General features: G+C 40.1%; 1 protein-coding gene across 2 annotated transcripts in view; it reads right to left on the bottom strand.

Annotated features, from left to right (window-relative positions):
• THEGL (theg spermatid protein like) overlaps positions 1-27,371 on the bottom strand; it is a 388,303-nt gene that overhangs the window by 231,965 nt on the left and 128,967 nt on the right. For both annotated transcript variants that reach the window (XM_044058903.1, XM_044058904.1), the window contains exon 6: positions 1,303-1,428. In XM_044058903.1, coding sequence (XP_043914838.1) covers positions 1,303-1,428 — 126 coding nt within the window. The remainder of the gene's footprint in view (positions 1-1,302; positions 1,429-27,371) is intronic.

The following is a 27,371-nucleotide window of genomic DNA, read 5'->3' as shown; positions in this document are numbered from 1 at the left end:
TCCGGTCTTCAGAAAGGATACTTTTAAATGTAGCTAAACCCCCCCAAAAAAGCAGGGCAATGCCTATATTCCTACAACATTGCCAAACTATGGAATAGCCTCCCTTCACACATTACTCAACTTGACTCCCTAATAGCCTTTAAAGCTGCATGAAAATTCCACTACTTAAATAATCCCAGCTGTACCTGTGGAATACAATGTAAGCCCCCTTAACGTCATGCACTTAACTACTCAGATCCTACTCTAACTCTCTGTTATATTATTTTCTTCCTCCTTTATATAATTATTTCTCCTACCTATGATATGTGCAATTTACTAATGATTATGATTACTTTCTTGTGATTGAAAGTATGTTATTATGTATCCATACAGTCTGATAATTATGTATTAACTATATTCAATTACTCCCCACTCAATGCTAATGTATGTATATCTCTTTCACTATGTATTTGTTCTGTACAATATTTGATTACCTGTGGAGCTTTTCTACCCGGGCCTCCACTGAAAATGGGTTTCTGATCCAATGGACTTTCCTGGTCAACAAATCTCAATAAATAAACAATAAATAAAATAAATGTAAACCCTTTTATAATTCACCCCTTCCCACAATTTTCACTAGTATTCCTTTGGAGACAGCCATACATTCTTTATGTTTAGTTCTCTTATAGCTCTATCTTGGTACTGGATGTACAATTCTGTTTTCTTTATAGCCCATTACTACTACTACTATGTATTTAGTGTTTCTAGTTCAAGGTATTAAATTTTCTGCTACTGACTTAATTTGTGTGCTTGTTAATTCATGCAAAATACAACAATTTGCTTTTTGTGCTTTTTTCATTCCAGATAGTCAAATATCACATCTAACTGATGGATTAATTTGTTAAAGAGGTAAGCGAACTAGTCACAAGTTCTTGTCTTCAATAGAGATCCAGCAGTATTGGTTTATTCAGTACCACTTAGTTTGTAGACGGAGACTGAGAGAGTCAAAATAACAATTAAAGGAAGAGGGATGTGTTGTACTGAATTGCCATAACTTTCAATTCTATCTTTCAGGATAAGAAAGAAAACAGAAAAAAAAACATAAAGCATAATGACAGAAAGTACCAGTGGAAGGAAGAATAGTTTTCTGTCCCTGCTGTTTAACATTTTTAGAGAACCAGACCACTCCTGTAATACGAATTATCCAGCATAAATGGCAGTAGTAATTCTTAAACATGGCTCCTTGCATTGAAAATCATAACACTGTTCAATTTTAAGTTGCTACAGTGGAAAACAATGTATAGAAAAGTAAAATGTCATTACGTTTGTGGTCTGTACTTTTTTGGTTCAGCTAGGTGCAGAATTCGGTCAGAAGGTAACATTGTTAAAGCAGGAGGTGGTAGTTCCCAGATCCTTGATTCTCGCCCACAGCTATACCAAAATATTGACCTTTAAAGAGAACACAGAAATTTCACTAAGAACAACTGAAAATTAAGTTTTGTGTTATAGCTGCAGCTCTAAATTATAAGACATTAATTTGAATAGATGACCGCTTTCTTAAAATGGCAGCAAGGGGTAAGGTAAAAAAAAGTACTTTGTTCAGACTTGAACTAGTAGGTTCAGATTTCCTATGCATCATAGAGCAATGCACATTTGAAAAACAAAACTGTTTTTGTACTCTTCATACAGTTATTCTACTATAATTGCCTGTTTCCATAGGTAACATGTCTTCAAGGTCCACTGAAAATATACAGTTTGCAGGAATGGTAAAACGTCAGGAATCTTAAAAAACATAGTACATTCTTTAGTTTTAGAATGCATTGTTATGTTTAAAGCATCTAGAATGCTTTCTTTCCTGTCTTATATTATTTTTGGACTAGTGTGTTCATATGTCTCCTAGGTACACAACCAGTATGTTTCTTGTTTCATCAGTTTGGTACTCTGTCATATCAGCTGCACCACATTTTTCATTTTGGTATGCCTCTCAATAATGCTGGAATAAATCAACCTTTTAACCAGCCTTCAAAATAAAATTCAGACCAATGTCAGCACCTATGTCTCTTTAGTGAAAACACATGTGCTTTCATGTACACTTCTAAAAACATCCTCTATAAACTTACTATTTTGACGGTTCTGTAACAGACCCTTCTAGGTCTCTGAATTTATATATTATATAATAAAAATTCATTAGTAATCAGAAAACTGCATTCCATGATAATTCAAGCATCACTCATGAAAAGAAATCCAGCAGTCAAAAAAACTGTTAAGTCCATGAAACTACAGAAAATGGCAGGCTTATCATATTCCTGACATGCACATTAATAGAAAAAGATTTAAAAACAGAAATAAAATATCAACCAGGGGTCTTACAGCCAAGCATTATTAATTTCAATGTAGTTATAGGAAATGAGACAACAGCAGACAGCTCCTGATGACCCGCCTGCACTGAAAAGAATAACACCAAGATGAAAACATTTAAAAAACAAATAAATATTTTTTAAAAGTCAAACCACATTTTGAAAAATATGTAATAACACAACAAAAACTGAACTACTGTGTCATTTAAAGCAGCTCAATTCTATGTATGAAAACTATGAGCCAGTTCATCAGCTAAGGAAAATAAAAACATGTACAGCATTAAGTGTCAGCCTACCCATAATCACAAACCACTACAAAAATAGAAATAAAAAAAATTAATTAAGAAAAAGCAAGAAGGAAAGAATGGAAGCTAAGAAGCTGACACTTGATTGTTACTCAGTGCAGTTCAGAAAAAGGAAACAATCCCCTGGATTCACGAAGCTCCATGCAAGAATAAGGCTATTCTTGCACGGAGTGGTTCGTGTCCATTTAGGATAGCAGCATGCCTTGCATATGCATGAAGGCATGCTGCTATCTAAACTAAATGGACACAAACCAGGAACAAGTGCAGGGGGCATGTCAGCAGTCCCAGCACCTAAAACACGCCCCCTTTGCTCTGAATGTGCCATACAGCACTTTCTGACACAGACGAGTGTCAAACTATATAATATTAGAGCCTGTCTCTAATATCATATAGTAAACAAGTGTTCGCAGACCCTGAAATGTAAATAGCTAACATTTCAGTGTCCGCAGACACTGAAAATAAAAAAAAACACAAACACCTATAGAAGGCAGCAGCCTTCAAGTACACACCCCCAAATGTATGCACTCTTGCCCTACATGCATGGAACAGTAGGGCAAGAGGAAAGGAATAAAAAATAAAAAAATGGAATAATATTTTTTTCAGGAAGTAAATCCAAAGTTTAAGCCCCACACAGCTTGTTTGCGTGGCGTGCCACTATGCTTAGCTTGGCTGAAATCCTGAAAATGATAAGACAAGTGCTACTGTGATAGAAAACATCATCAAGCTGTCATAGCATAGTGGTACTGCCATGGTATATTATGTAGAACATGCTCAGTTTGAATCCCCCTTTGCCAAATTATTTAATAAACTTTTAAGAAATTTGAACGATAGATGTAAATCAAATGTCTCATGTATAGCACAGTACAGCTGGGAATATGTAAAATATAAATGTAAAAAAAATTATAACTTTAATGAAAAAAATAGATTTAAGCAATGGTTTGCTAGTGTAAGCATTGCTTACCTGCATTCAGCTCTGCTTAGCTGGTATAAGCATTGCTTTGTGGATTTGCATGGAGCTAAGCATAGTGCAGCATATTAAAACTGGCCAGTCACAAAAAATGTAGGAAAACAGCCCTATTTAAACTGCACAGGTGGGAATATAGCCATAACCATCAGGGATTGCACACAGCTAGACCGAAATGGCTGGTGTCGGAGAGGGTGTGTACTTCCAAGCGCAATGTTGGGCATCCAAGATTCCAGAGTCATGGTTGGGCTCCTAGTTAAAAACCATGATGGTAGGCTGCTGTAGGGTCAGTACCAGGGCTCACAGTACAAAGTGGAGGCCTGGGACCAGCTTGCACGTGATCTCACCAGTGCCACTGGCATACCCTGGACTGGTGAGCAGGTGTGTCACCATAATAACCTAAATCAGAGGAGGGGTGCACTCTTGGACCAGTGAATCCAAGAAGCCTGAGTGCAGGATGTCCCACCTGTCTGTAAGTATCCAGTCTTATGTATCTCTAAGTATGGAAAAAGTTCAATTTGTGACTGTGCAGGTGTGATTAATGTGTGATGTCTCTCCATACAGCTGCTGCAGAGAGGTCCCAGAATGTGGAGGCTCATGCACAGCGACTGGCCCAGCTGCATCGGCAGTATGGTGAGTACAGACTACCCCCTACTATTAGCAGTAAGAAATCAAAATTATAGTAATGGTAGTACTGCTTGTATATATAATTGTGCTGTAAAAGTCAGGAATAAATGCCTATGTCAGGCTGCCAGTGTTACAATGGAGTATTCCCAGCTGCTGTGTAAGACAGATATCGGTAGCAAACAAGGTACAATATGCAGGAGAGGAATATTAGAATAGGGCTACTGCAACAGTTAGAAATGAAAAGCATTCCCCTATGCAGATCATGCAGGAATATTAATTGTGCAGTTTTGAGTCGTACTCAGATATGTATGTCAAAACTAATAAAGGTGATCCCAAACACTGGTGTGTGTCATCTCACTTGTACCTGATAAATAGAAATGTGTATGTCCTGCAGAATGCATTAACTGAGGTGAATTGATTTAGCACTGCTCATTTGCATACTTTAGAATGGGCATGTCAAATAACTGGAAGAAAGCAACAGTACATATTCCCATCAGAATGTGTTTTACTTGTTTGTCTGCCAGCATTGTCCTGTGTTAACCTTTCCATTTCAGCCATATGTAGCTGTGAATGTACTGAGAAATGTATAAGGCTAACAGGTGCAGACCTAAAACCTACACTGTGTACTCTGGAATCTAAAATTCAGTATGTAGTTGTAAAACAGTTAAATGTGCAATCCAGCTAATGTGCACATGTTTCACAAACAGTGACACCAATATTTGTTGTGTATGCATAAACTGTACTGAAAATGGGAAACATATAATGCAACATGTCATAATAAAAGTACTATGCACAAAAATATGTACTAGATAGAAATGTCACAAGCAAAACACAACACTTCCCCAGTGGACACAACACTTCCCCAGTGGCTCAGTCTGATAAGGACTAGGCCTGTAGTTTAATTTTGCACACAAAGCACTGTTCGAATCCAGGGACCGCCACTAACATCTCAGTCTGGTTTTACAGTTTTAAACTGCAATATGAATAGAAAAAATAATGTACTGCAACACATGCAATTTCCCATACAGGGCACACAGGTAAAGCAATCTGAATAGAAATACTAGCATGATGTGTATAACTATGAAAGGTGTACAACTGCTGTGTTGACCAGCCCCAGTCCTACAAATAGATGCAAGCTATGACCTATGTTTTTTTTTATATGCTGCTGTTATTTTTTTCCCAAGATGTGATGTATCTTTATATTGTATTTAGAACTCAACTATCTTCCTTTTTTGCATTAACAATGTTCATATGTCTGTTATGTACCTGGAGCTTTTCTCCCCGGGCCTCCGCTGAAAATGGACATGTATCCAGTCAGACTCTCCCGGTTAACAAATGTAAAATAAATAAATAAAATAAATAAATAAAAATAAATAAGCTAGACATCCACACTCTGCTGTAGTCTGGCCCAGACAAGCCTTTCAAGTGTCATGCTGTCACGGATAGTTTCCCCAGTTGACAAGAAACCTGCACACAGAGAATGTCCCAGTAGATGTATGTGAAAGACACAACACATACTCCAGGGCCTGTAACTAAAATGTGAATCTGAAATATGTGTAGAAACAGCAATGTAATGTGCACACAGTTCATCTGGATAGGCCCACAGGTAAATAAATCTGTATAGAAACAGGTCTGATGTGTATAACTTAAATAAGGTTACAATTGCTCTGTTGATATCTACAGCTGTTGGTGTGCTGTAGCAGCCCCATGGCCCAGGTAAAGTGTAACTGTGGTCAGAATGTAGAGTAGTGAATAGTAGTGTACTGACAAATATACTTGATAGCAATTGTCAATTGAATCTGTTCCCTTCCCCCACCATTCAACTGATCCAACCATCGCACTGAAACCAACATGGGTATTTCCTAAACAAACCTCTACTGTTGGGACCATTGTTCCATTTGGTTTATCATTGTTTAAAATGTGTGCATACTAATATCCCCTGCTGAATAATCATCTTATTGCCTGCCTGACATACCACTAACTGACATGCTGCTGCAACCCTGAATGCCATTCCATATATGCATGGGTTCTGTTTGTTATGGTAGTGCTATAATTGCACTGTTTTGGGTTCATGGGAATATCCATGCATGCTATTTTGACTAATGTTGTAATGTGTTGTGCATGACTAACCAATATTCATTGCTAATTTCCACACCATAGCACATATGGGAAGGCAGATCCCAGCAGATCCGCCTCTCCCACCTCACCCGGTCGAGGCACCGGGTCCCAGCACATCTGGGACCCAACCCAGACCTCCCTGATCTGCTGGTCCTGCACCCACCCTCAGGTAGTACTGCTGCAGGGGATGGGGTTCGCCCCCCCCCACAAGTGGGCACTGTGAGGACATTGTCACCCAGGACGAGGTCTGTGGCATGGTGCTCAGTGTTCTCCAGATGGAGCTGGATGACAGCATGTGCCAGGTGGAGGACAGGCTGTTGCAGTTAGAGGAGCAGGTGGCCCCTCCAGCTCAACCCCCAGCACAGCCACCTTTGGGGCTGTGAATGAGTAATTGTGACTGCCATCGGGTGGGGACATCAGTGCCTCTACTACCATCTTGGGGGCTCATGAGCCTCAGATTCCCAACCACCTTCCCTGTCAAGGTGTCTACCCCTCCATGTGTCATACACTCTCCCTGTCTGCTGTCTTGTCCATCTTGTCTGTCTTGTCTGTCTGCAAGTGCAACCTCTCCTACCAAACCTCCCTCACCACAATTACCAATAATTCTTCCTTAACATCCCACTCTCACCTTAAAAAAAGGGCTTCTGTCCCACAAAAAAAAAACATGTCCCATACATAGCTCTGCATTTCACCCAGAGACATTTACCCAGCATGCAATCTAACCCTACCAATCATCCATATTGTATGATGCCCACACACCTCCCTGTAGGGTGTGAGGCTGCAAATTGGCCACATTGAAAGCAACTGTTGATGCCAAAGAAATGCAGAGCTATGGTCCTTTCCTACACCCATCCTGCACATCCCTACTTGTTTCTCCTCTTGTTTGTCCCCCTGCTTGCCCCAATTTCACCACTTTCCTATCTCCCATTTTTTATTTTCTTTATTTGAAATTAGCACGTGTTTAAGCGGACGTAAGCGGACTTAAGCAAGCATAAGTAAAGCTAAGCTCACATAAGCGTCGCTTAGCTCCACGCAAACCATCTTAGACCTGTTTTAAAGTGCCTTAATCACTCTGTCTCCAACAGCCCATGTTCTGCCCAGCAACAAAATAAACAGCCCTTGCAAGTCTCCAACCCAGGACCCTACACACTATACTCAAAGTGATTTACTGCTAAGCCATGTCAGATATAAATAAATCTGATGTTTTCTCAAACATATCATCCAGCACAGTCATTCAACAGTAGAAGAAATGTGTGTGTGTGTGAGTGTGTGTGTGTGTGTGTGTGTGTGTGTGTGTGTGTGTGTGTGTGTGTGTGTATATATATATATATATATATATATATATATATATATATGTATATATATATATATATATATATATATATATATATATATATATATATATATATATGTGTGTATATATATATATATATTTATATATATATATATATGGGTCTACTGCTTAACATCGAAAATACACTTCTTCAAAATTAAGCAGTAGACCCTATACTTCAGCGAAAGTCCACTTAAATGAAAGTGCACTTTCGCTGAAGTCTACTACCCAAAAAAAAAACACTAAAACATGTTTTTATAGGGGGGCAAGCCCCCCACACACCCCCTACTTCAATATACCAACTCCAAGATTGCACTACAGCAGGGAAAAGGGAATATTCCCATTCCGTGCTATAGTGTGCCTGCCAAAGTCAATGTTCGAAGTTTCATTACTTCGAAAAAGTAGACTCGGTGAAGTGGAGTTCAAAGTAGTGAAACTTCAAATAAAGTGACAGAAGATATATATATATACATATATATATATATATATATATATATATATATATATATATATATATATATATATATATATATATATGTGTCTACATATATTTGTCTATATATATATATATATATATATATATATATATATATATATATATATATATATATATATATATATAAAAGAACACAACAAATACATATATGACCAAAGGCACTGTTAATGGGGGTGAGGAGGCCCAAATTATGAACCTCTTGTAATTATTGAAATCATCAACAAAAAAAATTGCACTTTATTCATCTGCTTTTACTGTATTTGTGTTTCTTCCTACTTTGTTACTAGGGACATTGACTACAACTCTGATTTGCGATATATAACAATAAGTATCCTTTTATGTTCATTTAAAGTGTTTTTTGATTGTATCTGCTTTATTTTCTGAAAAAAACAAAATATAATTGTTACCCGCCTTTCTAAGCTAGTATAGTCCAGTTTTCAGGTTAGTGCTGAATTCAGGGCTGTGTTACAAATCTCTGTGTTTTCTCATACCTTACTTGGATAGAAGGAAGTTTCTCTGTTCACCTGTGAGAGAGGGGAGCTTTGAGCAGCCTATCTGTCCCTGGAAGAGTAGTTTCAGCCCAGAAATTAGTAGCACACACCTGGCTGTCCTGACCCATAATAACCAGAAGAGCAGAGGTCACAAGCCCACATACTACCCACTAGTTAGTGACATACATCTGTACAGCATCCCACTGCTTTGTCAGAAATACACAACAGTTATGGTGGCCCGGCAGCAGTACATGTGACAAATATCTGGACATAACATCACACTGGGTAAATACACTGAGCTGCTAGGCATGTCACAAAGCACTGTGCAAACTGCAGGCAGACTGCCACAACACTGGCCCCCATTTCTTATGGGGGAATACACATGTACCTGTAAATATAGCAGGCTCTACAGGCATGTAACAGCACAGAGTAACAGACACATGTTGGAAAATGCATACCTACAACCAATATGAACACAGCCACAGTGACATATGGCAAGTGTACTTAATATTACAGTATATGGACTGTGTGAACAACACAATCCTCATATGTGCCACTCACACAGCAAGCCTACATGTACTGGGCCAATACACAGTGTATTCCAATGCCTGACTGTGGTATTGGACAAGTGTCAGTCTGGCCCTACAAACATGTACGGCGATAGGGTACCATACACTGCAGCAGCATACAACATCACGTAGCACAGGACCAAGAACAATCTACCACAGTATGTACACAGGCCAAGGTACATATTCACATTACACACTCTATCGACAATCACCATAAGTACACAGACCTCACTACTGTAAACACTACAATAGAATATCCAGATTTTGTCCTCAAATATAAGGCCTACTATACATAACATGTCTGGTAGTCTGGTGTCTCACTGGCTTGTTATCAGGTATGATGTCAGTAAATAATGATGTACTGAACATATGCACCTCTTACTGCATGACATATGTACAAAGGTTGACAGAGTTGTGGCTGGAGACACTAACACAGGGCCAATATTGACATGTTGCTGTGATGAACCCATACATTTACTGGTCTAACAGGGTTTGTTGTGACATATGTCTATTGAGGGATATTAAGTCAGTTACTGACATGGCTGTCACCATGTACTGACTGCAATCCTCAAACTATGCTACTGCATTTCTAAAGATAGGACATGTGTGAGTAACACAACACATGTAAGACTCTAAAACACTGGCCAGTCTGCAGATAGCCCTACAGGTGAGAGTTTCCCCAACCACATAACACTGTCATGACAGATATTAAATCAAGTAGACCAGCCATAGCCACACAAACCCTGTTAAGCCAACATTACTTCAAATGTAGAAGAGCAATACTTACATTCTGTCCTCATGTCTGGAATATCCCCCTCCTGTGTGTTGGCCTGTCTCCACAGTGCATGTTGTAAGAGGTATATCCAGCTACCCTCTGTGATGCTGTTTGTCAAACACCCACATGAAGTCCTGCTCACACTGAATGAAAAGGGCCAACACCTACATGATGTTCTTAGTTATAGGAGTGTGTTTCCATGCAATTGGCTATAGGAATGATACCACAGCTGTTCCACATGCAATCAGCTAGTGGGGGACTGCAATTCATGCACAGGCCATCAGCTGATCATGAGCATCACTTACAAAACAGAAGCTGCTGCCTAAGCAAAGCAGATGTACTTTTCCACATCCACCAGAGAGGGAGTGAGAGAGACAGATAGAGACAAAGTGTTAGAAAAATATGTATTAACATATGTGTGCAATGCTTATTTTAATAAGGGAAGGTTAACACGTTCTTTTAAAGCAACTGTCTATTATAGATAAGAAAATGTTTCATGCAGGGAAGGTGTATATCAATACTAAGGTAGAAAACTGTTATTTCATATGTGGGAAAAAGGCATACAAATGGTTGCCTGAGAACTGGTCCGGCAGTTGTTTTTTGGGTTACCTGGTCCTGGCCATACGACACACTACAGCTTTGCCTCATGAGAGAATTCGAAACGTCAGAGGCGTCGCAAAGAAACCTGAAAATCCAATCAAGAAACCTGAGAATCCAGTGGGACAGATTGTAGCAGGCTGGAGAAACCATAACTCTGTGAAAGACAAAAGTAAACTAGCACACATGGACTTGAGTGACACTATCATATCCTGGGCTGGCATAGCCCCTGCATATGGTGCAGTTAAATCAATTTGGGAACCGAGAAAGCTATCCAAACTTCTCAAGGTCATGAGCAATGCAACTTTTTCTGCTCTTGAATTAATGACTGATGAACTAAATGCAATGAGAACTGTGGTACTTCAAAACCGCATGGCTCTTGACTTCACCCTAGCGGCGAGAGGTGGTATGTGCACTTTAATCAAAGATGAGTGTTGTTAGTTTATTCCTGACAATAAGCATGAAATTAACGTTCATTTGGAAGTGATTCAGCAAGTGTCAGACATGACCAGGCAAGGCCCAAACCCACTGATGGACTTTTTCCAGAATTTGTTTGGGGGGTGGGGCTCCATCCTAATGAACATCCTGATTGCCATTTGTGTGGGATTACTTTTGTTAGGAGCATGCATTTGCTGTGGAATTCCCTGCATGAAAAAAATAATCAAATATTTTATAGACATGTCAGTTTCTGAGACTTTGTATCAAAGTACTGAAATTGAAGAACTGTTGAAAAAGGAAACACTTTCATAAGTTTAAACTGAATGACTCTCTTAGCTGCAAATCTTCAAAGGAAGAGGGTAGGAGAAGAAACAAACTGTTTATGCTTTTGAAATAGAATAAAAAGTATTAACAGGGGGGAAATGTTAGAAAAATATGTATTAACATATGTGTGCAATGCTTATTTTAATAAGGGAAGATTAACACGTTTTTATTCTATATGCAGCATTAGTTCTATTTGAAACTGAAAATATGCTTTTCTGAAATTGTGCTTTCTGACACTGCAAGATGCACTCTGACCTAGTTTGCTAGCACAGCAAAATACATGTTTATGCCTTGGAAATGTACTGGAAATGTACTGGAAAGCAGGTGATTTTCTTCTAGGTTAGGAAATTAAATGGAGAATAATAATAATTTCTGTAGATCCATTCATTATAGACAATAAGCTCTGTTCGTGTTGATGAAAAAGTACACAAGCTGCAAGAAAGTTAGATACTATAAACAATAAACTGCTTCAGAAATCTGTACTTGCATTGTGCTTGAATTAGCCATAGTACCTAGACTTGTAACATCACATAGCAAGAAAGTTATAATTGACCGGTGGTCATCAAGGCCATCCTGTTTACTAAAAAAATCTTTTTTAAACTTTGAAGAGTCAACTAGAAATGTGAGAAACATCTGTAAAGTAACAGAATTGTGAACTGGTGATCTGCTACGTCAGTCGTAGTGGGCAATGTCTTGAAAGAAAGGTATAATAACTGTGACACTTCCTGATTTAGTCAGACAAACTCTGTAACTGCATTTTTTGTCTCCTTGCGCAAGAATAAAGATACCTGAACTGAACCTTATGCTTTTGGTCTTTTGAAGTATTTTTCTCTAACACAAAGTAAGAAAGGAAGGGGGTAGGAGAGTAAGAACTAAGCATGTTTATGTCGCACACTTACTAGTACTGGGTTTCAAACCCCTGCCTGACTATGTATTGCTATTACATTTTTATGCAGTTATTGCACGCGCCACAGAGCCTACATGTTGGAGAGCTGTCCAAAGGTATCTTTGAAGGTGAGTGACATCAGCAACAGTGATAAAGGAGGGATAAGGTAAGTGTAGTACATGTGGCTGTCCACAAAAGCAGGTGTCAAGGAAGACACAACCACACTCTCTCAGGGACTCACACACATTATCACAGTTGGCAGGTTCAGGGTTAGAATTCCTAACTAACTAGTTTGCTACACTACAGTATTACGCCTGTATCACATGCACCACAGAGGTTATCAGGCTGCTATATGGGCAAAGGGTATGTCAAGGTGACTTACATCAGAAGGCATGGTACAGTAGGGCAAGGGGAGGTGTAGTGAGTGTGAATGGCTTCCAAATAATTAATCTCCACACACACACACACACACACACACACACACACACACACACACACACTTTCCAATACTGACACGCATGGGTTCATTGCTTCACAGGTGTGTAGTAATTGACTGTGCCAGAAGGCTGTACAAGGCTAGACAAAGGGTATACCTTGACATCAGGTCACATGACAATGGTTTGCAGTGTGGCTCAGGGGTGTAGTCCCTGGACTGGCCCACACAGGTGGATATTGTATTCACCATCCACTCATCTGGGTTACTATTGTGGATGGCCAGTGCTGTGCAATGCTTGCCATGTATGTGTTCTATATTCCATAACATGGACAGTGTCTGAGTTGTGCACATGTCCCACATGCATGTTCTGTAACATGTGGAAGTCTACCTGGGGTCTCTGGGGCATGTTATGTGGACAGATTGTTATCATCTGATATGGCATTCCTGACCTCATGTGGTGAGAACTGGCTATGGAGCTGAGGTTGTGCCTGCACCTACATTAACAACATGATACAGGTATTCACTGGTGTTAGTGGCATCTGTCCATACATGGCATGTGTATAAGGCATGGTATTTCCTTTGCGGATTACATTTGCAGACTCTACAGTTGTTGCAGGTGTCCAGTGGGGAACATAGCAAAGGACCACTGTAAGGAAATATTTGCCTATTGTAGGGATGGAACAGAGAGCCATGTCCACTGTAGTCCACTGCAATTACACAGTGGTTACTATCTGTGGGCAATATGCAGGGAACTACCAATATAATGGTTGTTGCCTAGCCAAGTGTGTTTGTGTATGAGACATGTGTGGAGATTGTTCTCTTGGTAATACAAGGGTTGCCTATATTGTTCACCAATACATAATGTCACATGTAGAGGTATGGATTGTCTACACCCGCCTCTCTGCTGTTTGACATCTGTTGTCCTTGTAAGGTGGATATTGTGACATATAGTAGGTCTTCAATATAAGAAATTTTCAAAACCTGCCCCACAATGAGTTCTGTTATTACACAATCACAGCTACCTCCACACGGGATACTGATGACAAACACACACACTTGACGGTACTGAGATTCAAACCCCTACTTATCTATGTATTGCTACTCCAGTGTACTGCATTTATCACACATATCATGGAGCTTACAGGGTTAGCCCTACTCCAACAGTGTATTTCAAGGTGAATGACATCCACAGGCATGCTAAAGTAGGGCAATGGAAAGTGTAGTGACAGTGACTGGCCTCAAAAGCATTGATCCCTACACACACAGACTGTTGCCTTGTCTGGGATTAGAACTCCTACCTAACTAATACATCACACTATAGCATTGTGCAGTTATAGCGCATGCCATGGAGCTTATAGGACTAGCTCTTCTCCAAAGGTGTATTTCAAGGTGAATGACATCATCAGGCTTACCAAAGTAGGGCAATGAAAGTGTAGTGAAGGTGACTGGCCTCAAAAGCATTGATCCCTACACACACAAACAAACACACACACACACACACACACACACACACACACACACACACACAGCATTTCAAAATTGCCATGTCTGGGATTAGAACTCCTACCTAACTAGTACATCACACTATAGCACACACCACAGAGCTTATAGGGCTAACCCTACTCCAACGGTGTATTTTAAGGTGAATGACAGCAGCAGGCTAGCTAAAGTAGGGCAATGGGGAGAGCAGTGTGTGTGAATGGGCCATAAACCATTCCTCTGGAAGCACACACACAACACTCAGTCATACACAATTTTACATTTGACAGGACCATGTATACAACTGCTAGATGAATGACTTGTACTGTCATATTACACAGTTATCATAAGCACCACAGACACTATAGTGCTGAGGGCTACCAGAAGCAAGTGTCTACAGTGATAGACATTTGCACATCATGTGGTATTGGCCAATTGGATGTGTGCTGGGTGGGACAGGCCTCGTGATGGGAAGCTCTTTGTCACTGTCCATCACTCTCTTCCCTTCATCTATATGTGTGCATGTTTGACCTATTATAGTGTGTTGTCCTTGGATATATGTGTGTATTCCTATCCGATGTGTGTGCAAAGCATGACTGGTGTGCAATGTGGAGTGTGTTCACAGACATCTGCGGCTGACAGATATGTGTAGTCCACTGTTGTTGCCAGACATGGGCTTCATTTCTCTAAGTGTGGGAGCATGACCAGTATAACCCTCTGTTTTAAATGTGTGAATCAATTCCAGGTAGGTTGTACTCCAGTGCAGGCATTTGTGTTCTACACCTACAGCTAGCAACCTGTTTCTGCAGGATATCTGTAGATAGGTTGACAATATGGGGTCACAATGGGCAAAGGATAGTGGGGTGCTGTAAATAATTGTGTCGGTGCTGCTTCTGCTACATGGTTTTGGTGTTAGCAGAGATATTCAGACATATGTACTGTTTTACACTGTGATGTTTTGTGTCATCAACTACTGGCAGGTATATGTATTTGCTTGCAATTATTTCCTGGGGAATACAAGATGAATGAAGCTGTGTTCAGTATTGTGGTCTGCAGTCTACATATTCTTGCACAATCATGCCATTCTGGAGGGGGAGCTGCAGACACTTGCTGATGGGTCTGTGTAAATGGTTCAGCACCTTGGTACTGTGGTGGCTGAGGATCCCATACTTGTACATCTATTGATGTGACATAATTTCCATATCCAGCTGTGGGCATACCTCACAGCTGTACAGATTCACACAGGTTACCCAGAGGCAGGGCTCATATCATGGTTTATGAGCAGGTTTGTAGCCACCCATCCCTGTGCTTGCAGGCAGGGATAGTATATGCACACATCTGAGTTTCAGACTTCACACACTCCATGGCGTCCATGCTTCTACCCCCCCCCCCATTATTCTATCTTCTTCCTAACATTAAGCAAATGATATCTGGTACATTATCCCTATAGTTATCACTTCATCCCAGCAGTATTTAGGGGTTGGTCCACAGTTCATACAATAGGACATGGTGGACATGCTACTGGAATTTATCAAAATGGCCTTGCATTTATATTCTGTGGACTGTGTTATGTTGTTATTTGGGAGTCCATAAGATAACATACATTGACAGTACAGGCAAGACACAGGCCTTTGACAGAGGACTGTAGGGCATTTGGTAGTGATGCAGGCCAACTGTACCAGGCCAGTGCATTGTGTTACTTCTACAGTCCCAGGTTGCAAGCCACTGTATTCCCCAGGGGTGACAAGGTAAGTGTGCAAAGTGTTAATGGCAATAGTTTCTTTCCTTATTAATCCATTGGTGTGGATGCTGACAGGGTGTTGCTTACAGCTAGGGACACACCTGCATGGGATGCCTCTTCACCATGCTGCATTCTCTGAATATTCCCATACAGAGGTGGGGGTCATATTGTACTCATTCCCAACAGCAGGAATATGACCTTTGAGGTACCTATGGCTGATGGTGGGGTAAGCTGAGTGCATGTGTGCTATGGAAGCTACTTGCAGCTGACTCACAGATATACATGGGGAATTCCACTTATGCTGGCTTGTGCGGGAACATCAGCAGTTCCTTAGTACTTCATACCTGTGTATTTTGTGGTCTGCCAGTGTTTGGCCAGACTACATCAGTATTCCATACTACGCAGCCAACTAATGTGCTGCTAACCTGTATGTACAATTCCAAAAGCGTGTCCATTTGACAGTAACATTTTATACACTCTCTGTCTAGGGTATTTCCACCTGTGTACTGTCTGTATGTCTGGGCCCACATTCATGCCATGTCCATCTTTCAGATGGTAACAGATATTACATCCGAACAATTAGTATGGATTACTGCTGGACTGTGTCTTGCTGGGATGCATTGTGTTTGACACTGCAGTTGTGAGAACTTGGCCCTGTCATCAACAGTACTGGCCATTAGCCACCAAGACACAACCCTCCATGTCTGCATGCTGACCACTTTCACACAATACAGAACACACAACACCCTAACACACAGAGGCCTGCATATTGTACACATACAACAATCTATTCTGCTACTTTGTCATCTCAGGTAACCTGTGCTCCACTGTTACTATACCCACACATACATGTTGCTACATTCCTACATAGGATTGTGGGGGGGGGCACACTTGACAACTGTAAACATCTGCTATGACTGTACTGGTATTTCAGCTACTCTGTTGGCTTCCATTTCATTTTGTATTCTGACCTATCATGCAGATTAGAGGCATATCAGTGTAGTACAGTTCTTAGGTTTTATTGACCTACATTTAAATTTCAGACTTCTTACCCTTCAGAACTAACATCCCACTGCCTGACCTGTTGTAGTCTGTCTGTGTAGGTCTGGGGGGGGGGGCTGTTCTCCATTGCCATCAATAGGAGGCCTTAGCACAGCCTTTCTTTGTATTCATCCAGTCCTGTTCTGCTGGCTGAGACTGTTGTTGGGTATGTGAGCCTCACTGACATGCATGTGTGTATCCTATGGACACACATTTGGCCCACCACATGTCATGGAGTGGGTTTTGTCACCTTCTCTAGTACTGCCTACTATGTTGACACCAGTATTTGTTATGGATTTCATGCTGCCGATATAGGTGTCTACTATCTGCTGCCATCCCATTCAGCCACCCAATTCCTTTGCATGCTCACATCCGTGCCATAGATACAAGTAGCAGAACATACTACTCCATTTAGCAATTGATAGTGAGAGTGACTTACCTTGTGGCTGTGCCAGTATTGAGGATGGTGCTGAAGAGCTGACTATGTCGGACGCACATAGTGCACTCCCTATACATGGTTAAGCGCAGATAATGTTATGTTTGGCATCCCTTTTACTGTATGTGTGAGTCAGATAGAGGTGTCCTTCCCTGGGTTCCTATCGTGTCAGTGTATGTGCTATGTATTGCCTCTTTGCCAAGACCTGGGCATACTGGGCATGCCTTCTTCTGCGTACAGGGGCAGATTCAGGTTGTTCCTCCTCCAAGTCACTCTATGCCTGTGCTGGCCTTGGCAATGGTGGGGGGCTGTGTGGCCCTGCCCCATGCTGTTCCTGCTGCAGCTGTTTCCACAGGATCATATTGTGTAGCATGGCACATACAATAAAAATTTGGGTACATGTAGCTGGTGAGTACTGCAAAGCTCCAAAGGATATGTCCAGGTACCAGAACCGTGAATTGAGCATCCCAAACACATGCTCTATTATGATTCTGGTCTGTGCGTGTGCCTTATTATGGAGTTCTTGTTCGGGTGTGTGTGCATTTCTGATGGGTGTCATCAGGCACGGCTCCAGTGCATAACCAGCAGCCCCCACTAGGTGGCCATATGGGATGCCCCCATTGAAAAATCTCTGGTACAGCTGCGTTATATGCTAGATGTGGAAGTCGTAATAGCTTCCAGGGCTGCCAGCACACACATTCATTATAATGCCCTGGGCATCGCACATGACCTGGCAGTTGATGGAGGGGAAGCCCTTGCAGTTTATGTAGACTCTACCCCGCTCACCGGGTGGTGATTTGATGTGTATGTACGTGCAGTCTATAGCACCCACTACCTCGGAGTATTCTGCTATTTGGTGGAAGAGATGCATATTACTGGTCAACGCCTCACAGGTATTGAGGAAATATATGTGCTCACTGGCATGCGCTGACATGGCATCCAGGAACTGGTGGAGTACCCTGGATGCTGATGCCTGTGAGATCCCCATGATATCCCCAGTTGGCCTTTGGAAGGTACCTGTGGCTAGTATTCTTAAGCCTACACATACCTTGGTATCGACTAGATTGGGTTCCCCTCTGTTGATTCTGTGTGTGAAGCATGGTTGGCACAGCTCAACAATTGGCTGTAGGAGGTCCCTACCACCCTATAGCATTCCATTATCTCCAGCTCATGTAGCCCCTGGTAGGTTACCCAGGGTCTGTACACTCTTCTCCTTCTCCTCACTGTGGGTTGGTCATCAGCATTGTCATCCTCACCACCCTCAGCCTCTTCCACATGTTGATTTATGAGAGCAAAAGCAGCCCCCATCATTTTGTTGCTTTTGTTAGGTAAAATTTGCCCATTTGTGTGAACCAGTGGTGTAGAGATTTTGAGAAAAAACAGAGGGAAAGGCGTTTGCGTAGTTTATAGTAGTGTGCTGGGCTGGGCTGCCGCCTGTGTAATTGGCTGGTTCTGATACATTTCACCTGCCAGCTATCCTAGTTCTCCTTGATTACCTTCCTACTGCTATTTTCCCTTCTTATTGCCTTCCTTTTTAAGCCTCGAGGCATGCCGTGCAAACCCAGTGCTCAGATGTGAATGGAGTTGCTATTTCCTGTTATTTTTTGTTTTTGTTTTTTCTTTGTGTAAAACCTGGTGCACTGCACGCACACCATTTTAGGCAATGTAAATACTGCTAGGCAGCTTCAGACACACCCCCTTCCTTAGGTGTGATTAGCTAAGGGCAAACACAGGCCACAGAGCTACAGTAAGCTTACAGCATGTATAACACACCTCCTTATAAAGTCATCTAGCTCTTTTACACTGTGATCTTAATGCACCTACATGGTTGGGTGCAAGCTAGCACTAAGGGGAAATGTGTGATTCAGTATCATTGCCCTCATTTGCATAGGATTGACTGTTAATGCATGGTTACAAATCCGACACTCAGCCTTCCCCCTTAGCAACCACTATCCATGGTCTTGTTGTGTTATGCATGCCATTGACTATTATGACAGAATTATAATTTTGGTTTAAAATCTTATTTCCAGCTTTTTTATATATTTTTGGGCTGATCCTGTTTGCGCACCGCTGCCCTGCACTTAAACAGCCAAAATCGGCCAGCAAATAAAAAAAAGTTAATTTTTATCATTTTGAAATTATTTTTCATGCCTATGGCCATATATTTGGCATTTGATATGCCTAACCTTTCTAATACATGCATTTTTAAAAGCTGTCATGCCTCCGTTTTCTAGTTTGCAGAAATGTACTATTCCTGCATGGACGTCTGCCTGCTTCCTGGATCGCTAATTCACCTCATTTGCATGGTTTTCACCAGCAAATGACGTAATTAGCATACAGGGGCTGTGTCCCTGCAGGAATAGTGCAGGAGCGCTTGTACACATCCCGGGAGCTTATTCCTGGATCGCACGGCAGCCATTTTGCCTGCAGCAGCTCTTGCACTATTCCTGCACGCCATGCAGAGCTTGCTGAATCCTGGGGAATAGCATACAGTTTATGATTCCAAACTGCACTGAAATTAATAGACATAAATAAAAGAAATAAACACTAATACACCCTCTCACCACAGATAGTTATGTGGCCGCCCTCTTTTTTCTGTATAAAAAACTACAAGGTATGTTTTCCGGTATCATTAAACTCATACTTTTAATTTTTTATGCAGCTGCAATTATATATTTTATATAAGAGATGTCTCTTTGTACATCTACAGCACATATGACATATGTCTTTACTTATTATGAAGATTGGACATCATTTTTCTGCAAGTTCATTTGCTATATCTTACCATTGACTGATCATATCATTGTTTATCATCTGAAAATCTATATTTGTTATTATTGTATAATGGCTGAATACACAACCCACCATACAAAAAAATAAAATAGGTCAACAAAATTTAACAGAATTGTATAATAGCAATAATCCATGCGCTATGTGGGTAATGCTTGGTTTACCCATATTCATCCATGGGTTATTGCTAAATTAAGCCACACATCTTCCTTCAGTATTAGAGTATTGTTGTTGCTGCTGCTGCTGCTGTGTGATCAAATTGGTGTTACATTTTATATACCCCTGGGCTACTCTAACATGAAACATTGTGGTGAATTACATCTCATGGTTCAGTAGCAGTTTCCATGCATTTTACTTAAGGTATTCCATGATTCATGATTCTAGTCTACACTGTGATTGCTATGCATTTCTAATTCACAATGGTAAAGAATGGAGTTTATGGTCACACAAATTTTTGTCAGCCTCTGTTTCATTAACCTTTAAATTGACTTCCATGTTTCTTTACCAGCAATGTATTACATAACTGGGGCAAAAGCATTGATATGAATATATAAGAGCATGAAAAACTGGCTCTGGAGATGATAGATATAATAATAACTTTATTCACCCCCCTCCCATATACACATAACAACAATGAGAATTTTCCATACATAACTATCCTACAAGCAAAATATGAAGGATTTATATATCAAGTCCTCATCAAAAAGATGATGTTACATCCAGTACATAAGTATTGTGATCAGTATCCCTGCCAACACATCACAGCCCAGCAATTCTGCAAAGGAGGTGGAGGTGGTGGGTAAAATGTTGACTCTGAAAAACTGGATGAACTGTAAACACTGCACAGTAGCAGTTGGAATAAACTCATCAAGACTGCTATTACAGCCTGGTGATTATAATCTCAATCCCTCTTGAGTTTTCAGTGTTAAAAACACAGTCATAATATGTTGATGCCATGGTTTCTGTGGTATTTCTATGTCAAACTCCCAGAACTCCATATTAAGTAATCGGCATCTGCTTAACACATCCTTACACCGTGTTGTATGCAGTTCAGAGCTACTTTATTACTATCACAGAAAGCTAGTTAAAACCATACCTCCAAAACAAACCTAAATCAGCCATTGACATTTATGTCTTAGAAGAGACATGCTGGGTGTATACCTCTCAACTGTCCATACTTTTATCTCCATGTATTTTTGGTCTGTTTCTCATTAAAGCTGTGTTTTTCTGGCAAATTATTGAGGACTGAAGCAACTAAATAATAACATTTGAGTTTCAGACTTCAGACCCTTCAGAAAATACTTACCAATGTGAAACCTGTTATTCTAGCAACATTGTAAGTTTACAGCAGGAATAATTAAAATCCGTCCCTATTCTGGGGCCTTTCACCCCCCCATTATTTTTGGCTTTGTCCAAATTTCTTGCACTAACATTTTGAGAGGTATGGCTGGGTGGCAAAATCAAAGGTGATGTAATGTTCCTTATCAAACTTATTTAAGTACATTCAAAACCTTACCGACTCACTATGAGACAGACAATCTCCTAGCTAGAATACTGGCACAATATTAAGCTTTTACTAATTTTTATATTTGCCAATCAAGCCAAACTTAAAACACGTCTGAGGAAATATTTCAACCAAAAACCTCTCCCACCATAGAATGATATAATTCTTAACTGCCCAGAAAGCAACAACAGTGCACATGTTCAAACCTTCAGTGAATGCAGCTTCATCCAAATGACACAGTCCCACAGTCACCTAAATCTTAGAAACAAATGGCAGAGTTCTTGATTAACAATGACACAAGTGAACAATGGCCCACTTTGATCTGTTTCACTTAGAAATGGAAATACAGACTGATTGGCACATCTTATTGGGGCAGTATGTAATTAAATGTTGCTAAATTACCCTAGTTATTCCTGATTTAGTGGCTTTGCATGCATTAGAACAATAGTTGGGAGGGTGGCCTAATAGTTAAGGTGTTTGCCTTACAAAGACAAGGTACAGGGTTTGAATCTCACAAGGGATAACTGGCTAGGCTTAAAATGGCTCGCAAGGGCAGTTAGCCTAGTATGAACCTATGAATAGCGTTTTATTCTTGTGGCTCTTGGCATGCTGGACTGGTTATACATCTTAAGAGTCATTTCTACAAAGGTTGTCTGAAAGTGAACTCCACTGCCTGATCTTCACTTCAAACACTATTCACTTGTGTTCAGAGGGATTAAAGGGGATGACATTAATTAACTATAATCCCCTTAACAGACATTTTATCCTTTTACTACAAAAAAAAATCTTCCATACTGCTCTTCCCAGCTTCTGCTTGTTTTGGATATTTTTTTGCTTCTTCCATAAAAAGGATGTGGCCATAAGCAGGCCAGATATATTTTAACAAAATCTAGCTTGATACTCAGTTATAAAACATCTTTAGACCACTTTATTAGCTTCAAAGACAATAAAACAATTGAATACTGAATTTAACAGAAAAATATTAATTCTGATGGATTTTTTCATTACAATTTTTAGAAAGATCACTGACAATTTTATACAGTAATACATGCTGTTTAGGTTTCAAGCTAAAAAAATGTAAGTTATTGGTAACTTTTATATTTATCACCCTGAATTTAACTAATACCTAATTTTATTGATAACTTTTATATTTATCACGTTGAATTTAACTAATAGCTAATGTTGTTCTAAATGAAAGGTTTTTGAAATGCTGCAGTTTGTTAATTTATTTTGGCCTGATTTGAATTTGATATTACCTCCAGGGACACACATTTTTCTTTAATGGTTTATATTTTCTTCTATAATTTTCAGGACAAAAAAAAACTTAAGTAATCAACCATACAAAGCATGCACTTCTAGGTTTAAAGCCACAAAGTGATGGTAACATCTTAAATGTGTCTATGCTTTTCTTTTCCTATCAAACTGTTTTTTTTAAACATTTTCTGCAATATTTAAAATTGCAGAAGTATCCCTTTCCTGACAATAATTAACTTATTTTAGTATGCACTTTTGCAACTGCAAGACCAAAAATTACAGTTCTCAAAACTCTGAAAAAGAATTCCCACAACATAAGCTATGGTCCCCCAAACCCTGCTACACATTTATACAACTCTGAGATCACTGCAGCTCAGACAAGGGAAAATATTCTGAAGAACCACAGTCTTGGAATTTTATTGTATATATTACCTCCATTCACACTTGTAGTTCCATTATTCCAAGGATCATAATTACAGTGCTTGGAATTTTGCATACCCAATTTTAACTCTGATATCATACCATTACAATAAAGATATGAATGTGATATGTTTAGATGCTGACTTTGAGGAAAAATAGGTGAAATTCTTGGCTAGGCTTATAAGACCCTCCAGGCCAATAGCCTAGTATCGTCTTATGAACCTATGAGTTTGTCAGTGAGACAGTATGACATATATACAACTTTGTTGTGAGCTGAATTACACACCTCAGCAGGTCTGTGGCTAGGTATTCCTGGCAATGCTCCCTGTGAGTATGGAACCATATATTTTAAATACTTTAACCTTTTCTAGTGAAACCTTTAATTCTAGCTTTGGCCGCCTCCTTCAGACTTCCCTTCTTCCCAACAACTGCTCCAAGATACTTGAAGCGGTTAACCTGTTCCTCTGTTTTCCCTTCTATCTCAGTTTCAGCTTCTTTTGATTTCTACCATTTGCTGCAATGACAACTGTCTTGTCTGCATACAGTTTTACTCCATTACCTTCAATGTTACATACTAGCCCCAATCATTTGCTGAAGTTCATATTTAGAATCTGCTTTCATTGCCACTTTGTTTGCATAGAGCAACTTTGTCAGTCCCCTGTGATCTGTTTGGTAATATAGTCCATCACCAGTATGAACAGCAGTAGGTTCAGAGCTGAATTAAAAAAAAAAACTCAATAAATTGGAAAACATATCAATAGTTAATTGGCTTCACAAACAATCTGATATGTCTGAATCTCATCTTCAACATATTTAAACAGCTTCAGAATCACATTCTTTACATAGCAACATTATATAACTGTTGAATTAACAATTACAAACTCAACTATCAGTTGATACTTATGTTATATTGCAGCTTTACAGTTTTTTTTAAAAAACATATATTCATATATTTTTACAACTCATTCAGCCACATATGAATGTTATTTTTCATAATACCGTAGTTATATTTATTTCATGATTCAAACCATTGGGCATTAAAAAATCTTCTTCTTCTTTCGGTTGCTCCCATTAGGGGTCGCCACAGCAGATCGACTGTTTCCATTTCTTCCTGTCCTCTGCATCTTGCTCTGTCACACCAACCACCTGCATGTCCTCTCTCACCACATCCATAAATCTTATCTTAGGCCTTCCTCTTTTCCTGTTACCTGGAAGCTTCATCCTTAGCATCCTTTTCCCAATATACTTTGCATCCCTCCTCAGCACATGTCCAAACCAACATAATCTTGCCTCTCTGGCTTTGTCTCCAAACCTTACAACCTGGGCTGACCCTCTAATATACTTATTTCTAATCCTGTCCATCCTCGTCACACCCAGTGCAAATCTTAACATCTTCAACTCTGCCACATCAAGCTCTGACTCCTGCCTTTTTGTCTATGCCACTGTCTCCAACCCATATAACATAGCTGGTCTCACTACCCTCTTGTAGACCTTCCCTTTCACTCTTACTGGTACTCATCTGTCACAAATAACTCCTGACACTCTACTCCACCCACTCCATCTTGCCTGTACTCTCTTCTTCACCTCTCTTCCACACTCACCATTACTCTGAACTGTTGATCCCAAGTATTTAAACTCATCCACCTTTGCCACCTCTACTTCCTGCATCCTCACCATTCCCCTATCCTCCCTTTCATTCACACACATATATTCTGTCTTAGTCCTGCTGACCTTCATTCATCTTCTCTCTAGAGCATATCTCCACCTCTCCAGGGTCTCCTCCACCTGTTCCCTACTCTCACTACAGATCACAATGTCATCTGCAAACATCATAGTCCACGGAGACTCCTGTCTGATCTCGTCTGTCAACCTGTCCATCATCATTGCAAATAAGAAAGGGCTCAGAGCTGATCCTTGATGTAATCCCACCTCCACCTTAAATGCATCCATCACTCCCACTGCAGACCTCACTGCTGTCACACTACCCTCCTACATATCCTGTACCACTCTTACATACTTCTCTGACACTCCCGACTTCCTCATACAATACCACAACTCCTCTCTAGGCACCCTGTCATATGCTTTCTCTAAATCCATAAAGACACAATGCAACTCCTTCTGACCTTCACTGTACTTCTCCATCAACACTCGCAGAGCAAACATCGCATCTGTAGTGCTCTTTCCTGGCATGTAACCATACTGCTGATCACTAACCATCACCTCCCTTCTTAACCGAGCTTCCACAACTCTTTCCCATAAATTCATGCTGTGACTAATCAGTTTAATCCCTCTGTAGTTACTACAGCTCTGCACATCACCCTTATTCTTAAAAATCAGTACCAAAACACTTTTTCTCCTTTCTTCAGGCATCCTCTCACTTTCCAAGATTTCATTAAACAATCTAATTAAAAACTCCAATGCTATTTCGCCTAAACACCTCCATGCTTCCACAGGTATGTCATCTGGACCAACAGCCTTTCCATTCTTCATCCTCTTCATAGCTATCCTTACTTCCTCCTTGCTAATCCACTGCACTTCATGATTCGCTATCCGCACATCATCCAACCTTCTCTCCCTCTCATTCTCTTCATTCATCAGCCCCTCAAAGTACTCTTACTATCTGCTCGACACACTCTCCTCACTTGTGAGTATGTTTCCCTCATTATCCTTTATCACCCTTACCTGCTGCACATCTTTACTAGCTCAGTCCCTCTGTCTAGCCAATCGGTACAGGTCCTTTTCTCCCTCCTTAATGTCCAACCTTTTATACAACTCTTCATACGCCTTATCCTTAGCCTTCCCCACCTCTCTCTTTGCCATGCACCTCATTCCCTTATACTCTTGTCTACTTTCTTCATCTCTTTGACAATCCCACTTCTTCTTCGCCAACTTCTTCTCTGTATACTCTCCTGTATTTCTTCATTCCACCACCAGGTCTCCTTGTCCTCCTTCCTCTTTCCAGATGTCACACCAAGCACCTTTCTAGCCATCTCTCTTACTAGCTCTGCTGTAGTTACCCAGCTATTTGGTAATTCTTCACTGCCACCCAGTGTCTGTCTCAACTCTTCCCTGAACATCACCTCACAATTACCTTAGAAAACGATACCTCAAAATTAATTTTGTTACTAAAGATAACGGGTCAGATTCAATAAAGCCTACAGTAAGTGTACACTAAGTGCATACTGTTTTGAATAAACAGACAACACAGACATAACTCACACCTTTTTCCTCTTAATTTTAGTTTTCTACTGGTATTCTTGCAGCTTTAAATATTGACAGGGATTCATAAAGGTTGCCACAAAGTATAGACCACATGTGCACTGAGTGACTAGAAAGCACAAAAAATGTGATAAGAATTTAACTGAACACATATTGTGTACACAGTGTAAGCTTTATTGAATCTGGCCCAACATCATTGTCTGCAAATCACCCCTAACTTTAACCCTAACCCTGTCCCCAACCCTAACCCTAATCCTTAACTTAAAAAAATACTTTCATAACACTGCTACTACACAAGACAGCTTGGACACACATACATGCACACACATTCAATTACCCGATACAAACCCACTTACCTCTTTCAGCAAAATGGACATTCTTCAAAATGGATATTCAGTAAAATAAGCATTTGCAAAACTGCACCTGCATTTCACCTTATGAAGAAATGAACGTTCAATTAAGTGAATGCCACCCATATATTAAACACACACACACATTATCAAAAAATACAAAAGTGTTTTTATTTCCACCAGTAAAACAACTTCCAGCACAGATAACCATCCACATTACATTCCCAGTGCAGTCTTTCTCTGGCTTAATGCACAGTCATAACAGGAAAGAATTATATCAAGGTCAACAATGCCTCTGCCATCTTGACACATAAAATCCAAGCACTGCCAGAGTGTTTTATTCTAACAGCCATATAAATTTACTGCACATTTATTTATTTATTTAACTTTTTTAACATTTGTTGGCTGGGACAGTCTGACTGGACAGCAAGCGTCCGTTTGC

The sequence above is a fragment of the Protopterus annectens genome, chromosome 17.part0 (genome assembly GCF_019279795.1).
Source record: "Protopterus annectens isolate FY-2018-M chromosome 17.part0, PAN1.0, whole genome shotgun sequence".
NCBI lineage: Eukaryota > Metazoa > Chordata > Ceratodontiformes > Protopteridae > Protopterus > Protopterus annectens.
This window is presented reverse-complemented; position numbering and strand designations above follow the sequence as displayed.